The following is a 16,979-nucleotide window of genomic DNA, read 5'->3' on the forward strand; positions in this document are numbered from 1 at the left end:
TGTATGAGTTAGTCAAAGATAACCTAGCATATCAGCTGAGCAGAGACAGATGGATTAGAGGGAGACTTAGTAAGGACAGCAGTGAAAAATGAAATCTCTGCTCTATCCAGTACCTGGAAATAGATCTGTTGACAGTGTAGCAAAGTTCCATATGCTCTGTTTGGGAGTAAAACCAGACAGCTCACTTCAGATCTTTCCTGTTTTCCTGTGAATAAGTCTTTGTTCTGCTTTCACTTCAAAAGAAACAGAAAAAACAAAACACAAATATTTGTAATTGATATCTTGTCCTTTGGAACAGATGTTTCTGTGAAGCTTTTTTTTCTTTCACCTTTCTGAGGGGTTTGTTCATCCATTCTTTTGACTGCTATTTCAGGAGAACACAGAGAATTATGATGCATTACTTCACATTACTTCAGGCAGATTTGGCAATAGGATTTGGATCTAGTGTTCCCTAGAAAGAGTAGCACATTTTGATGATGAAAACCTATGAAACAAATATATTTAAGTAATCTTCCCTAAAAAAACCCAATGTGAAGCATCCAGTAACAGTGTGAATCCAACTCATGAATGAAGCAGTGGATCTGGCACTGGTCTCTGCTGCATTACTTGATTTGCCCCTCTAACTTGGCCATGAGCCTTTGGATCTGCATTTTGCATGGGCATGACTTAGAGAAGTTTGATTTAGATCAGGCCTTCTTGGCCTACAAGACATGGCTCACTGGAGATAGTCTACAAAGCAGATCAGGTAGAAAAGTGCTGTCAATATTTCGGAAGCTACTTGGACCAAATACTTCACTGGTTGAAATCTTGGGTTGAAAAAGTTGAATAATACTGTTCTAGACTGTGTTTCTCTAGTCTGAATAAGAATGATATATAAGACAGCATTAAACCCCAGCAAAATTATATGCTAATGTATTAAATTTCCGATGGTTGTACTAGCTAATGCTTGCTGAGGAAAAAATCTTGTGCATGTTACAACATTTCTCTTGATGCCAATATTTGAGTCTTGCCCCATGTTTACGTAGTGTACATTAATATGGTGGAAAAAAGCTAGTTTATAATAACTCTACCATTACTTTTAAAAAATATTTGTGTTTCAAGATCAGTTATAACTGCTGGTGTAATAGTACTGATTTCAAAAAGTTTTAAAACTCTAATAAGTAGAACTGCTTTATGCTGTAGAGTAAAAACAACCAATGAACTCTGTATACTTTATTTTATGTGGTTAACCGTATAAACCAGACCATGTTAACAAGAACAATTTACATATGAAATGACTTACAGTAAAGCTTTAAAATCTACCTTTGCAAGCAACACCAACCTAATCTTAAAAGCATTGTTTCTTACAGGCAGATATCTGGTCGTTAGGCATAACAGCCATAGAACTTGCAAAAGGAGAGCCGCCTCATTCAGAATTGCACCCAATGAAGGTTTTGTTCCTCATTCCTAAGAACAATCCACCAACACTGGAAGGAAACTTCAGTAAATCCCTCAAAGAATTTGTTGAGGCCTGCTTAAACAAGGACCCAAGCTTTGTGAGTTTCATCTGTTTATCAATGTATAGTAGAGAACTTGACTGGTTTACGCGAATTACATGAATAAGTGTAGTTCAGGTTTTCTAATATGGGGCAACATATTCACCAGCGCGCTGGGCTTTTTTTTTTTTTTTAAGATACTGTATATATTTCCAATCTCATTTGTATCAAGACTGAAGTGTGGATTTCTTAATCTTTTTATAGTGAGTCACTCAACACTCTCAAGTGCAGTAAAAAAAAATATTTTTTTTCTTTTTTTAAGAGACCTACTGCAAAAGAGCTCTTAAAACACAAATTTATTTTGCGAAACTCAAAGAAAACTTCCTACCTGACTGACCTTATTGATAGGCACAAGAGATGGAAGTCTGAACAAAGTCATGACGACTCCAGTTCTGATGACTCAGATACGTAAGTTTCACTTTGTAAAATATCCTTTGTAAATATAGGAGCCAAGTAGTTATTTTCAGCAAATATATTCCTGTGTTCTGTTGTTCAAAGCTTTTCAGCTTAGCAGCCTTGGTAAACTAACGAAATCTTGATTTCAGTGTTGCAAGGGGTTTCGTGCAAATTACAGTCACTGAGAACAATTCTTCTGGCCCATTCTGTACTACCTTCTCTCTTATGTAGGGTCTAGGGTCCTTCCTAGACAGAAGGCCAACTGTTAACTCCTGTCAGGAGAGCAGAAGGTAGGTCTTGCCCTGCACAGCCAAGTTAGCAGCGCGCACATGCGCTGTGCTGTATGCGCATGTGGCTACCTAAGGAGGGGAGTTGTCTGCTTGGTGGCAGGTTGTCCCTCATTTTGGCTATGTGAGTAAACAAGCAGAAGCGTATCCTTGCATATAAGAGAGGGTTAGTGGACAATGCTTTTGTAATAATGGGGGTTTGGGGTACAAACCATATTACCTAGTTTTTTTTAATGAGGGTTTTTTTTTTTTCCTATCCTTCCAGAAAAGTGCGGCCATTACAGCGTGATACCCATGAAATGTTAAATTATTTATTGAAAGAGGAGAAGTGTTGTAAATATTCCAGATTTCTTTCCTTTCCAGTTTTGACTCTTCTCTGTCAAATTTTGATGGAGCTGTTCAATAGGTTCATGAGTTGGTTTCCTTAGGAAACCAAGTTGCAAATACTTATGACTCGGTTAAAAACTTAACTTTGTTAGCGTAAAAGTAATTTTGAAAACAGTGGGTATCATCAGATTACACGCTTCTGAAAATCAAGTGAAGGGATTGCCTCAATTTATTCACAAACCTATTAAATTCCTCGTAATAAAGAAAACACAACTATTCTCTGCAATTCCAATCTGTGTGCTAATGGCAAGCATCAGGCTGGTTATGATTTCTTGGCTGCCATTACAGCTGTAGATTTCTCCTACATTATTAATGGCTTGATTCCTGTCAGTGATCACAGTTCCAGCCCAGACCCAGGTCTGATTTGGAATGTAAATTACTAGTCCTGAAACTGGTCTCAGCTTTGATGGCTTGTCATAGGAGAGTAGTGGAACTAGAATGGTTATTGCATGCTTGTGAGGTAATTCCATGTTATGGCTAAGCCTGCTTTCCACTCCTCTGCTTCCACAGCAGCCGTTGCATTAGATGTAATAAAAGGGTGAGTTGATTTGGCATGCTGGAATACTAACTTTCCAAATCAATAAGTACTTTTCTCTTGGATCAACTTGCTGGAGCTAATGTATGCAAAGAAGTAGACCTGCCTCTTTCAGTGACAGATGGAAGTTTTATGTGACTCCAAGCAGAAATCTTGGAAAATTTTCTTACACTGATTGCGTGCTTTTTGACTTGGTAGGCCGCACTAAATACTTTTTTTACAGTGGCCACTAGATGCCCTTTTAATTGGTGGTTTTCTTGTAAATCACTCTTAATTCACAGATCAGAAAGAAATGAACTTAGAGAGGGATATTTCTGGTAGTGAGAGGAGAAATGTGATGCAGTGACTGATTAGTATCAGCGTAAATATTTTTGTTCTTTTAACTTGGCAGGAGTTACAGAAAAAATTATTATGCCATCCACAAAAAATGAGGCAAAAGATTGATTTATGGTGATGTAGTTTGTTAAAGACATGCTGTGTCTGTACTTTTTTAGCCATGTTTTTTTGAAGTGGGAAATTTACCTTGCTAAGAGGCTGGGGATGAACTGTCTTCCTCAGAGGTATTCCAAGCTAGTGTCTCAGCTGTTTTTCTAAGCAAAACAGTGAATTAAGTCTTCTAATTTTTTCCCCTTCCCTAATGATTTGAGGTACTCTGCTAAAGCCAGTTTTCAGATAGCAATAAAACACTTCATGTTACTTTTTTATGTAACTTGGGAAAATGTTTTCAATCTAATGTCTCTCTTTCTTTTTGAAGTTAATTTAACATTTAGTGAAGTATCTTGGTTTCGGGGTTTTTTTTTTTAATTTCCCCAAGAGATAAATCACATTACTTTTCATACTTGTCTTATACTTACCGGCTTGCACAATAGAATCCTGATTTTGGTCTTGACTGGAGTTTTTTATGTTTAGCATATATATTGAATGAACATGGATAATAAGGTGTAGGTAATAAAATTTTTTTCTTCCCCCTTTGAAGTGAACCAGATGGCCAGGCTTCAGGTGGGAGTGATTCAGGAGAGTGGATCTTTACAATAAGAGAAAAAGACCCCAAGAATCTAGAGAATGGAGCAGCCCAGCCTTTGGAGTTGCAAAGAAATAAGGTGCTCAATATAGTAACTGTATTATACAAGGAGATAATTCTTGTTTTAATAGTTTAGTGGGGTGATTCTGTATTTTTCACAAGTCTATTTACTATATACCTTTAAAAGCATTTAAATTGTAAAACTTGCAGAATTTTTCCTAGAAATGTATATTCTACAGTTGCCTTTCACAAAACGTCCTGAGTAAGTCTTGAAGGTTGTGTGTTCTGTAAATGTGTCCTTTTTTGTAGTTTGTGAAATATGTACCAAAATATTACCACTGGAGGAAGACCAGGCAATATTTTATTTTTAAAATTTTCCTTCTGTAAAGTAAATTTAATCAGTACAGTATGAAGCTAGACTGGGGTTTGGGATAGGCATTCTGGTCTTTTGGGAAAAAAGTCTACAACGTAACAAAGAATAGAATGTACACGTGTCCAAAAAGAAACTCAAACCCCAGAATAAGGGATATTTAGGAGCTGCTCCATCCTATTTTCTGCAGCCTGTGTTGCTGGGCAAGTAGTTGCTGCCCTGGCTCTGAAAATTCTGAGTGTGTGCTCTTATCAGAACTGGAGAAATATAGGAAAAATATTGTCTTACATGGGAGGAACCTAGTAAATATCTATGTCTATGATTTAGAACATGCTCAGTAGGGTTGTTTGGTGGGGCCTTTTTGTTTGTGGGGGTTTTTTTGGTTTGTTTTTTTTAAATTTTGAGCTTGCATGTATTTGAGGTGCTGCAGCCTCAAATTGATTCAGCCTCCATTTCCCACAGTGGTTTGGAATAGTCTGTTTTAGAACCCTTTATATACTTGTATATACATACAAACAGATTTTTCATAAAGTGTAGCGTGTTGCAGCTATTTTTTTCTTTAATTAGAAACAGAATGCAATGAGGATGCTTTTTTTCAGAAATAAAATTGGTCACAATTTTGTTTTCTTTACAGGAAAAGGATATCCCAAAGAGGCCTCTATCCCAATGCCTGTCTACAGTTATATCCCCTTTATTTGCAGAGGTAATTAATTGCTTAACAATTCCAGGTTTTATGTCTCTGAAAAATAGAAAAATATGATGAATGACACCTAAGGTTTCTACAACCCACTTAGGACTTGATGTGTTAAAAGTTTTAGCTGTACCCTTTGCTTTCATGCATATCTGCTTTTGAGATCTTTGTTTTGCTTCTAACAATACTTCATATGTGTGTTAGCGACATCAACCATGCTAGCCTAAAGCAATGCATGTGAAAAAAAGGTATATAAATGTTTGGATTGCAGCATTCCATTTTTTGACACTGCTTTATCTCTTTATCTGTCATTTTATCTGTTACAAATTTTAGGTTCTTCAGTGTTCCAAGATATGGCTGTGGACCAGATCAGCAAGAGCTTAACTTTTGAATTTCAGTGTTGAAAACTGTATTTTGTTCTCATTTGGAATTTTATATTTTTTATAATTGTTTTTTCCAAATACTTAAAAACAACTTTAAAAAAAAATCATGTGGAGGGGTAGCCAGATATTTATGAACATGTGATTATTTTAAAAAGTCGATAGAATGCTAAGAAACAAAAACTCCCCTCTCATCCTAGCTTGGATATGAAAATTTTTATTTAAATAATGATTTCAATCATTGTAACTGTTACAGAAATAAAATCAGAGAAATCGTTCTAATAAAAAGATGTTGTCTTAATTTTGTTCTAATGAATAAAGTCCTGCTTCAGGGGATTATCATTGAGTTTTGCATGCTGCTCATTAAGTGTATTGAGTGCAGTAAAGCAATTAAACTTATTTAAAGGGGATGACCTCTGTACTGGTTATTCAGACTCCAATATTAAGTGAGCCTGTCATTCTCCTATGTAAAGTGGAGAAACACTTTAAACGGGGATTTTTGGCATTTTCCATTGGAATTCTTTATGCGTTACCCATAGGCTTGCCTCTGCTTGAGAATTTTCTTTCAATTCCCTACTCTTCCATCTCTCAAACGTTTTTCTGGTTGCTCTGCATCTCCTTTAGGTCTTCCTTCTCCTTTTCCAATACCAAGCGTGATACAGGTCCTGCACAGACTGTCTTCCACACTCCATCCTCCATTTTTATCCTTTCTTTATTTTTCATTTTCTCTCCACCATGCCCTTTATTACCTGTCTTCTGGATATCTCTGCCCTGGGTTCTTCCTTCCCATGGTATTGCTAATTGGTTACTGTGTCATTCTTTGTCTTTCTTGCTTCTCATTTTCATTTTCAAGGCCATTCTTTTAATTGCCGCTTGTTGATCCTTGTGGGTATATGATTCCCCTTAGCACTGCTGCAGCAACACAAACATTTTTCACTGTAGTCCTTATTAAAATTGCCATTTACTATCATTTCTATAGTGTGTAGAGGCTACAGAAAAATTTTTCCTCACACGCTTGTTTGTTTTATCTTTTCATGCTATGGGAGAAGACTCTTGGTCTGGTTTCTGCTGTTTGGTTCGTACTTCAGGCTCCTCTTCTATGCAACTTATGGTGGATAGCCACAACTTTCCCAAACTGTTCCAGAATCTCACTGCAGCATTTCCATTTTCTTATTGGCATGGCTACTATCTCTGCTGTCTGGAGGAAGCCTGATGTTACGTTTTCAGTGTTCCATTTGTTTAGTATTTGAACCACAGATACTTGCACCTTCAGGAATTATTGCTCACTAAATTAGTGAGTTACTCCATGGAACTCCTCCAAAAAGAAAAAAGCTGGCCATTCAAAGCTTTTTGTCATCATGGAGGCTTCAAAGCTTTTGGCACAGAAGACAGGTGTAAAAACCAACTGCTGTCCCTAAGTAATCTTACAGGCGAAGATTGTGCTCTGCATCCTTCTCCTTCAGTTGAACTCTGATACAACTTAGGAGCCTTGGCTGCAGAGGCTTACTCAGCTATGGGGCCCTGTGTTGCTGGTAGTAATCTGAAGCTTGGTGTACTTCAGCAAAGCAAACAGACAAACAAACAAAACACCCAACACCAAAGAAAACAACCCCCCCAAACAACAGAAAACAAAACACACCCTAAAAATGAAAAAAGTTGTTCATGCGGTGACTCATTCTGGGTTCCTTGTTGAAGGCAGGAGATCCGAAGGTGTCCTTTGTTGTAATGTTCCCACTGTTGTCTCCTTCTCTCATCTTGTCCTCAAGCTGTGACTTCCCAGTTTAGACTAAGAAAAGGTTAGTTATTACTGGGAAAAGAAAAGGCATTTGTGTCTTCCTGTTACCTATGCTTTCTATGCAAGATCTCAGTCTTGAGCATCCTGGATGTAATGAAAAGAGAACACAAGCAGCAGCCAAAGAAGAGTGCAGAAGCCTTCCTACTGCTGTGGTTGTACCTCAGCTATTGTACATACATTTTTGAATTTTGAATTTTTGAATGTCAGCACACTGAAAAGGATATGTGAATGACTGAAGACTTGTGAAGGTGAATGACATCCTGATAACTACTGCAAAGACTAACTTCAGGATGAAAAAAGTCTTCAGGATGTGAGGGTGTATAATGAAAGTCAAATCCTGACATTGTGAACACTGGTGGTCACTTCCTAACAAGCTTTTGCATTATATTGTTTATGGAAATATTTATGAATATCTTATTAATATATCTCTTCCTGTTTTTCTTTCAGTTGAAAGAGAAGAGTGAAGTGTGTGGTGGTAACACAGATTCCATAGAAGAACTGAGAAAGGCTATTTATTTAGCTGAAGAGGCTTGTCCAGGCATTGCAGATAACATGGTGTCACACCTTGTGCAGAGGCTTCAGAGGTAATGAAACTATTTCACTAAGGGTTACAGAAAATTGCAGATCTGATTCTACAAATACTTGACTAGTGTTAAATTGAAATAATTAATTTCATTTATAATAGAGGAAAAAAACCACTTGTACTTACAGTTTGTACAATTGTGTTTGTTTAGTAGAAAAAAACCTAATTGTATCAGCAGTTCTAATTTCTAGCTTCAGGTGATAAGCCCGTATGTATGTTCATCCTGTTGGTGTGCATGTTGTGTGTCAAATGAGACTGGACAGCCTTTTCCCTTTGCAGTTCCTATAAGGGACATTCACGCTTTCTTAGTGTCTGGGTGTATGTTGCAGAGGATGTCCTGTGTCACTCTTAATTTCTTTTACCCACTTTGATAAATGGACTGCTCAGTTAGTTTGTCTTTCTTTCAGTCACGTAATAAGTGGTTCCTTGTTCGTTCATTAAAGATAGTCTGTATGGCCTTTTGGCGGTACCTCCAAAGCCAACTTTTTGTATTGCTTCCAAAGGCTAAATTTCGTAAGAGATTTTGTAACTGCCCAGGTTAGGAATATATTCTTAACAAACACTCAATTTGCTGTTCTTTTAAATGCTACTCAAGAAAAGATCAGGGGTGTAAATTTCAGAATTACTACTTGAAGAGGGTTGAAACGCAACCTTGAATCCAGGAGCCCACAGCTGCTGTGAATCTACGCCATCCAGGTTGGATTGCTTACTACTAGAAAAAACTCATGGCAATGATTAATCGTGGACTGCTACCTTGAAAAAGATCAATCTGAGTGGGTGTCTCCCATATACTGTCTCTAACCACAGCTTGGTAAAGTTTAAGAATTCATACCTCTGAAGCTAAAGCAGAGGATTGCTAGGCTGACACTTTGTTATTCAGTAAAAATCAATGCCAAGAAATCTGCAAGCAATCGTGTTTCTTGCTTTCTGGCCTGTTAAGCATGAAGCCCAGTTAGCATCTCTAGTGCTAAAAGGTCACTCCTTGATGACAGATGTCCTGATTCTCCTTTCAGTTGATCCTGGCAGGCTTGAGAGTTTCTGGAGCTTCCACCTCAGTTTGTTTCCACTAGGGTTTCCAAAACTGACCCCAGTCTTTCATCACCCCAATATTTCAGTGTCAAGTTTCTATCAGCCTGGTACAGGGCCTCCCTGGAACTGGGAACCTCAAAGACTCTTGATGCTGCAATTGAAGCTGAAAATGGCTGCGTTGAGACAGGCTTTCCACTGGGCATGTCTTTTGTGGATGCTGGAGGTGATCTTGCTTGTTCCTGTTACGACAGCAACAGCCATCGTTTTTGTCCTAGGAGATAGATTTCAGGACCCGTTATACACCTATTCAGTGTTTTGTTTTCCTTCTGTTCTGCTTCCTTGAACTGTTGCTCTTTTTCTCAGTCATAATGTCTTATAAAAGTGGAGGCAGGCACTTCATTTTCTTTGAAGGAGGCAAAGAAATATTCATAGAGAATGTTTGTTGATGGGTCCCATCTGGGTGAACTTTCTCTTATTCCAGGGACGATATTCAGCTAGTGTGTGATCATAACTAGCACTCTTTCCATGAAGTAATGAAAGAAATGAATGGCAGGGTCCCCGCCTAAAAAGCAGTTTGAACCATTCCATAGCTTCATTGGTATCCCTCATGGATAAAGCTGGCTTTGGAACTATTCAACTTCTGAAAAGATAGTTCCTTCTTGTTTGAATACTACAAGAAGTATGCTCCGTTACGTCATTAAGTGATTTATTTTATCCACTTGCAATGTCCTCTCAATTCGATAGCAAACTGCTGAAGATGGCTCTTCAACAACATTTTTCTCATGAGACTTTCATTCCTCTTATGATTGGTTAAAACTGGATTTCCCAAGTTTGTCTGAGTGAATTAGTTGGGAGCCTCAGAAGATCTGCCCAATAACTTGAGTGAATCCATTTACCTTCCCCTTCCAGTTCTGATCTCTGATGTTTCATAAAGTTTATTGAAAGCTTAACATGATTAAAATGTGTGCTGCTTTCTTTGGATGATTTAAGAATCTGCTTAGATCAAGAAATACAGGCTTCCTGCCCCAGTAATATTTTGGAAAGATTATCAAGTAAACTCGCCAAGTAGGAAAGTTGGAATCACAAACTGTTGCCTCCAGTATACTGAATTCTTCCATCACCATATACTTCTCAGTAACACACGAGCACCGGTTGTTGCTATTCATTAGAAAAGCAGCAGTATTCTAACAGGGTGTATTTTGCATGCTGTTCACCTCTTTGGCTTTTGCCTTTAAAGCGTGACAGCAGTGGTGGGTGTCATTCCGTGAGGAAAAAGGCTGGAACTTCAATAGCATAAAATGGAATAACTTTTAATTGCTGCTTCTTGTAGAACACTGTTCCGAAAGTCACAAGGGTAACTATTTCTTTTCCTCTCCAGATATGCACTAGCTGGAGGAAGTACTGCATCCTACTGACGTACTGTTCCTGACTTTTCTAAGACAACAGAGACCCCACGGTGTCTGCATTGAAGGCGTGCACCCTAACGTTGTTCTGCCCCTCAGTCACTGGGATGTTCTTTGGTGGAAGGACGTTCCTAAATGTGCAAGAGTGAAAATGAAGTCTCTCAGATGGAGGCAGTCTTTTTCAGCTCCTTAAAGCTATAATTTTTTTTAATGATAATGCACATATTCCAGGGAGGTGTCTTTTTGTAAAATCTGAAATGTATATTTAGGTTTGTGATAGAGAAATTGAAGATATTGAGAAACCTCAGGTATCTTGCTTTAAGAATTCCACTGGGAGATGGAGTATGTTTGTTGAAATTGTGTACAGATCTGTATATAATGTCTTTTTTTAACTGAAAGCCTTTCAACGTGCATAAGGAATCACTGTGTACAAAATGGTAAAGTGCTTCTGTAGATAATGTTAGTGGGGTAAATATTTGACAGGCCATAACTGAGTATTGCCTTGCCTTTATTACATGTACATTTTGAATTATGTGATAAGTGAATCTTGGTTTGATTTTTGTTTGTGAAGGATTTGCCATTGAAAGAGTTAATCCTGTACTATGGAACCTTCTATTCGTACCTCAGCAAAGACACATTTTTATTCTGTTTCTCCGGTATTTCTTCCTTTTTATCTATATTCTGAGCGTGACTTTCTAATTATGGTACTACATCTGGTTGTTTTAAACTTAATACACCTTGTCTCTCAAAGCTTTAAATCTAAATTACTGTTTTTCCTAACGAATGAGCTCTTTCATGTTTTTGGTTTTAAATTGTGCCAATGCAAATTCTGAACCCTGTGTATTGTTCAATTTTAGTAATAGGTATCTGTGAAGCTTGTAGTGAAATTCAGATACAATCTTTTTTTCATCTGAACGTTTGAATGCTCACACAAATAAATCTTTATTATCTACGTTCATTCTGAAATATCTCATTAAGATGTTGGCTCTGAGACAGTGGCAAATATTTCTTCATCATGCCTATTTTTATCATTAAAACGAAATGTCTTGCAGCGTGAAAGACAAATTATCCATAGATTCACTGTTCGGTCTTGCTGCCTAAATCTGTTCATCTCTTTACTGAAAGTGATAGATGTTAGACAGAAAGACTGCAAAACCAAGCCTGAGTGTTGTAGGCTGTGTCCTATTGCTTGTCTCCCCAGAAAAAAGTTACTTCTTGAAATTCTGAATTCTGAAATTTCCACTGTTCCTGCGAGCGCTCCTAGATAGCTGACTTTTTTTTTTTTTTTTTTTTAGTTCTTGGAAACAGTAGCATTCATTACACACACAGTTCCCTTGGTGGCATTCCTTTTCACAATATTACTCTGAGGTTTACCTTGGTTTATTTCACTGAGGGTATGTTCAGCTCCTTCTTACTCCTGTAGCTAAGAGAGCATTTTTGCCTTGTTTTAATGAAGAAATTGATAATTTTATGTTTTGGATGACAGCGAGGTAGGTTACTTGTTTATCTTCTTTTTTTTTGGGGGGGGGGGGAGGGGAAAGAGATGAGTTTTGGAACAGAAAGGATTAAAATTTTAGAAGTATAGGCATATCTACATGGCTTGGTACAGAAAGACCCAGGTTCTCTAACCATTCTGGAAGCTGGTGAGGTCTCCTTGCAGGCCTTCACATCACCATGGTAGCCCTTATTCTATGCATATTAATAGCCTTAATTATTAATTTTATAATTTAACAGTTGCTAACAGAGCTGTGAAACTTCTGACCAGGTTGAAACAACAAGTTGAAAGAAACGGGTATATGTGCACTCATTCCTGTAGCCATGTTCTTAGACACAACACATTTGCCAGCATAATGAGCTAATGGCTTGCCTTTGTGGCTTAAGTGAATTTAAGGTAAATTGAACAATGCATAAGTTTGAGCAACGGTTTGTAACTCCTCTCTGATAGTATCTTTACGTTGTTTTGTGTGCTCTTAAACGTGAAGATAGGCTTACCCTTGAGGTAACAAATTTAGCTCTGCTATTGTGAAATGTGCATCTGAATGCAGCGCAATGGGAAATCTACCTGTCGACATCTCAGTATTAGAACATTCAGCCATTCAATAAATACGGGCTGTCACAGCAGGTGGAAATAAACAGATGTTTGCATTTGAAATAAAAGTAGATTAATGGGAGCTTTTCCCCAGTCATCTGTTAATGTTAAGGACTTGAAATTAAAGCGAGCTTACTTGGAGATGCACAGAACTCAGAGTTTTAGCAGGGAGGTTAAATTCACAGTGCTGGCTGGAATCTCAAGAATTTCTCAATCAGAAAACCAAATGAAATTCTAAGGTACGCCATTTTTGAACAATCATTTAAAAAGTTATACGTACTTTTTTTTTTTTTTTGAGTTGCATTTTAGTTGCGTTCTGGGACTGTACGTTGAGGAAATACTTCTCTCAGTAGATTGTGGCAGAATTGCTTGGTGTGAATGTGTCCCTTGGTTTAGGAGCTTAAGATGAGTCAGACCTACAGCAAGGGCAATTGGCCAGAAGGCTGGGACTTTTAGAAAAGGACAAGACCTCATTTATGGTAGAGATGTGTATTTTTATATGTAATATGTAGATTATTTAAATATAGACTATCTTAAACTGAGATTCACTGAAAAAAAGCGTGCCGTATCTTGAATGTAAAATTACAATCGTTTGCTATTGAAAAGTACTGATGCTTTAAAAATCAGAACTATACCGGTAACAGAAGAGCTTCATTTGAAAGAAGCATGGTCTCGGTTTCTGAAAGAAAAAGTGTATTGATATTTTTGAGAGCTTGTTTCATGCTAAAAACATTTCTGTGTTATAATGTTGCACTGATGATTTTTCTGTGCAGGTTAGTACTTCTTCACTCAGTCTTGAATATACTAAGCGACAAGCTATCCTTATTTATGCAAACATTTAAATTAGTGGAACTGCTTATTTGTCAGGGATTTCAAGAGTAGGCAGTAAATAAACTCACTGTTTAAAAAAAAATAAAAGTATCAGTCATTTGAACTGAAGGCTTGCTTTTTGTAAGTATCAGATGTGTAATCTATTTTTTTAACTTCATTTTCCTTGCAGTTGCACTTTGTAGTTGATCTCCAGTTTACTAAAGGCCGTCGGCACGCTCACTGTAGTACAGGATGCTTTTGGTGTAATAACAAAGCCGCCCGCTCGCTCTGAAGTGCCACGGTTCCTTTGCGGCTCCGAACATTTTGCACATGCCCGCGCGGGTACAGACAGACGAGCCAGTTACTGCGGAATGCTTTAACTGTGCTGTTCCTCCGCAGGAGGGGTGGGCCGAGGGGGGAGAAGGGAAGAGGGCGCGCGTTGGCACTTCACTGCCAAGCAGCTGGCGCCTCCTCAGTCCTCGGCCGACTCGATCCGACGGAACTCCTTCCTCTGCCTGTGCTTTCCATCTACTTGGGAAACGTCTCGTTTAGCTCTTACTACTTCAGCTGGCATTCCGTATTAATATTATGATGATTTTTTTTTTTTTTAATCAACATGGTACCAGTTTGTAATAGTTTTACATTAGCCTTACTTTTAAGGCAATGTCTTTTTGCCTTCAAAAAAACGTCACCATTGGGAGATTAGCAGAAGTGCTCGTAAGCACAAGGTGTAACGCAAGGATCGGTACAATCGCAAATTATTTTTGTAGGTTGCTGGGGAGGAGCTTAAAGTATAGCACAAATCTGCAAGCTTGCTCTTTTTAACTGTATGTTGCAGATGTGCTAGTAATTGCACTGAGCATATGCAGTAGACAAACTGTATGTAATGGTTTTCTGCCTTCTTTTAAAGCATGATTACAGAGGACAATTAAAGTGTGTATCTTGTTTTCTGTAATATTGCTGCCTGTTTATAACCGTGTATTTAAATTTTAATTTTGTCACTCTACACCAACATAAGAAAACTCCTTGTAAACTATGTGACCTAGAAATAAAGAAGGAAAAATTTAAGGAAATGTTGCCATCTGAGTGGTCAGTAAGATGAGATTCGGGGTGGGGGTGGGGGGTGTCTCCTCCCAGGAGGGGATGCACTTGCGGGTTTCTAGCTGAGTTATTGCCCACATGTCAGTAATGGTACGGTGAAAGTTTCTAAATCGCTGTTGGGTATTTAATTGCAATAATCTCAGAACTTGTACAAGACAAAACCCTTGTTTAAACGCAAACATCACTTTCTGAGCAAGAATGTTGAGAATACTTCTTTTTTTTTCTGTTGGGGAGCTTAGCTTATTTCTCACAGATGGCCTAACCATGTGGGAAGTTTTGTTCTTGATTAAGGGTTTGGTGTGGTTGTTTGGTTTTTTTTTTAATCTACACATATAAGTGAGTGATAGCGTACTGTTGTGGTTAAATATGTGCATTTCTATATTACAGTTTGTCCTATAGTAAGACAATGTGCCAATGTACAGATGGCAAGGATTTAAAACCTGCTTTGCATTCCCCATCCTGCCAGCCCAGCGAAACTAAGCGCTCACATGGAGTTGCATTAGCTTAACCCCAAACAGCGCATCCTTAATTACCCATATAGCTGAGTGACAAACTGTGTGACAGCCGCCCTTCTGTAATTATATTTCAGTGCTATTTTTCTCCTGTTAAAAAAAAAAAAAAAAATACGTGGGCCATGCTGCCGATTTTTTTTCTCTACCAACTTTTCCGTGCCCCTGGGGGAGAGGGACAATGTTTGTGCACGCTAGCAACTGGAGTTGTGTATCTGCACAGCCATAATTACCTACTTCCTAAGTCTGTCCTTCATCATGCCATAAACAGCGGCGACGCTGTAGGGTAGCTGGGATATTTCTAGCCGTACTGATACTCTGGGGAAATAGCTAAGGAAAAGAGCAACTGCCAGGAGTTACCTGCCCAGGTTTCCACACAGGTGAAGGAAATACGCTGAAAAATTTGTTTCCCTTTGTCAGGGTGGCTTGGATTTGGCCAGGGGGCTGCTGCTTGGCATAAGGGGTTTGGAGCCCATCCTGTTCTTGGATGGAGATAGGGGCGTATCTTCGTTTGGGGTGGGGGGGAATGGAAAGGAGGCTTCACTGTCTTGAAACAGAAATATGTAGGCTAGTACCGTGAGGCATTTTATTCCCGTTTGTTGTGAGTGAAGCTGTAAGCCATTTTATACATTGCACCTAGGTAAGCCATTAACAAAGTGAACAGCGAGACGAAGAAAAAGGAGGGGTAGAATTGTCCCAGCTTCCTTTCCCATGTCTCGCTTCAGGCCCCCTCTGCCTAGCACTGGGTTTCCTGGTAAGTTTTACGTCACCCTCCAGATGAAGTGTTTCTTAAAATATAAGGAAAAGCATCTAAGCACAGTAGACTTAGTGCTGCCAACCTTCTCAGTGGGCCAACAGCTTATCCAAAATATGGTGTTACCTAATGTTAAAGCCAGGTATACGAAATGGGTATATCCGCTGCCGGCTGTATCTGTCGCTCCCTGTATACCGAGCACTGGGGCGGGGCGGAGAGGGAGAGACTGAAATTCCAACAAGGAACTGAAAGTCATGCCAGGATGTGTAGCAGGCAGCATGAAAACTTGGGGTGTCAGCAGTACCCCCAGGTTCTAGCAATTTAGTTACCAAAACACTCTGCAAATTTATCACAAGTAGCTGCGGTTCTCGTAGCGCACAGGTTTTCTTTCAAGTTTGTAAAACAAACAGCAGAATATCACCACAGCCTTTAATTTCTTCTTGTACATACCATTCACAGTACATTAACAGCCCAAATAATATTGCACTGGATTATTTTAAAAATTTTTCATCTTGCGAGTAGTATTCACTTTTCAAAGCCAACAGATGAACAATTTGGTCAACTTGCACCAAGAAAATGGTTAGATAAGAATCCTATACTTTCTTTATACCACATGGACTTGTAACCCCAAAGGGAAAAGAGAATGAGCTGTAAACTGTTTCCTTGTTAAAGATAGAAAATTAGTAATTCCTTGCTGATTAAATGTAGAAAGACTGGGGGGAAAAAAACGAAATCTGAAAGTTATCTCATTCCTGTTAGACTGCTTGCTATATATATATAATTATATTCTATACTGTGAAAGTCCATCTACATTTAAAAATCCAGCAGTCTACAGATTAACATGGTAAAAAAAAAAAATATATATTTTTATGAAAAGAGAAGAAATAGTGTTTGCCTCAGAGGAGAAAGTTTTCAGATTGTGACGTCGTCTTTTTTTTTTTTTTTTTTTTTTTTTTTTAGGTGCAATCTTTGAGGCAACAAAACGTCTTTTGGCATTTGGCACTCTAATAAGGACAATATTTTAATACTGGCACAAGCTAAAAACAGCACAGAATGACAAAATACAAGACATGAAACAAACCGCAGCCACTGGGATGATGGTAAGCTAGTTTGAACATCTGGAGAACTTAAAACAGTTTTGCTGTGGAATTGTGAAAGTTTCTGCAAAACCATACTTATTTTTTGTTTTTCTTTTCTTTTACCAAATTGTAAGTTTTACTAAACTTGGAGGGAGAAAAGAGTTTCAAAAGTCCTCTAGAAAATCAGCAGCTGCTGGACAATCAACACGGCGGCTTGTTCAGCCA

General features: G+C 38.3%; 1 protein-coding gene across 1 annotated transcript in view; it reads left to right on the plus strand.

The window, feature by feature from the left end:
- Positions 1-10,424, plus strand: part of STK24 (serine/threonine kinase 24) — a 61,570-nt gene extending 51,146 nt beyond the window's left edge. The window contains exons 6-11 of the mRNA XM_075717553.1: positions 1,350-1,535; positions 1,798-1,943; positions 4,117-4,240; positions 5,166-5,234; positions 7,845-7,981; positions 10,388-10,424. Coding sequence (XP_075573668.1) covers positions 1,350-1,535; positions 1,798-1,943; positions 4,117-4,240; positions 5,166-5,234; positions 7,845-7,981; positions 10,388-10,424 — 699 coding nt within the window. The remainder of the gene's footprint in view (positions 1-1,349; positions 1,536-1,797; positions 1,944-4,116; positions 4,241-5,165; positions 5,235-7,844; positions 7,982-10,387) is intronic.
- Positions 10,425-16,979: the final 6,555 nt, after the last annotated feature.

Source organism: Pelecanus crispus, chromosome 1 (genome assembly GCF_030463565.1).
Source record: "Pelecanus crispus isolate bPelCri1 chromosome 1, bPelCri1.pri, whole genome shotgun sequence".
Taxonomy (NCBI): Eukaryota; Metazoa; Chordata; class Aves; order Pelecaniformes; family Pelecanidae; genus Pelecanus; species Pelecanus crispus.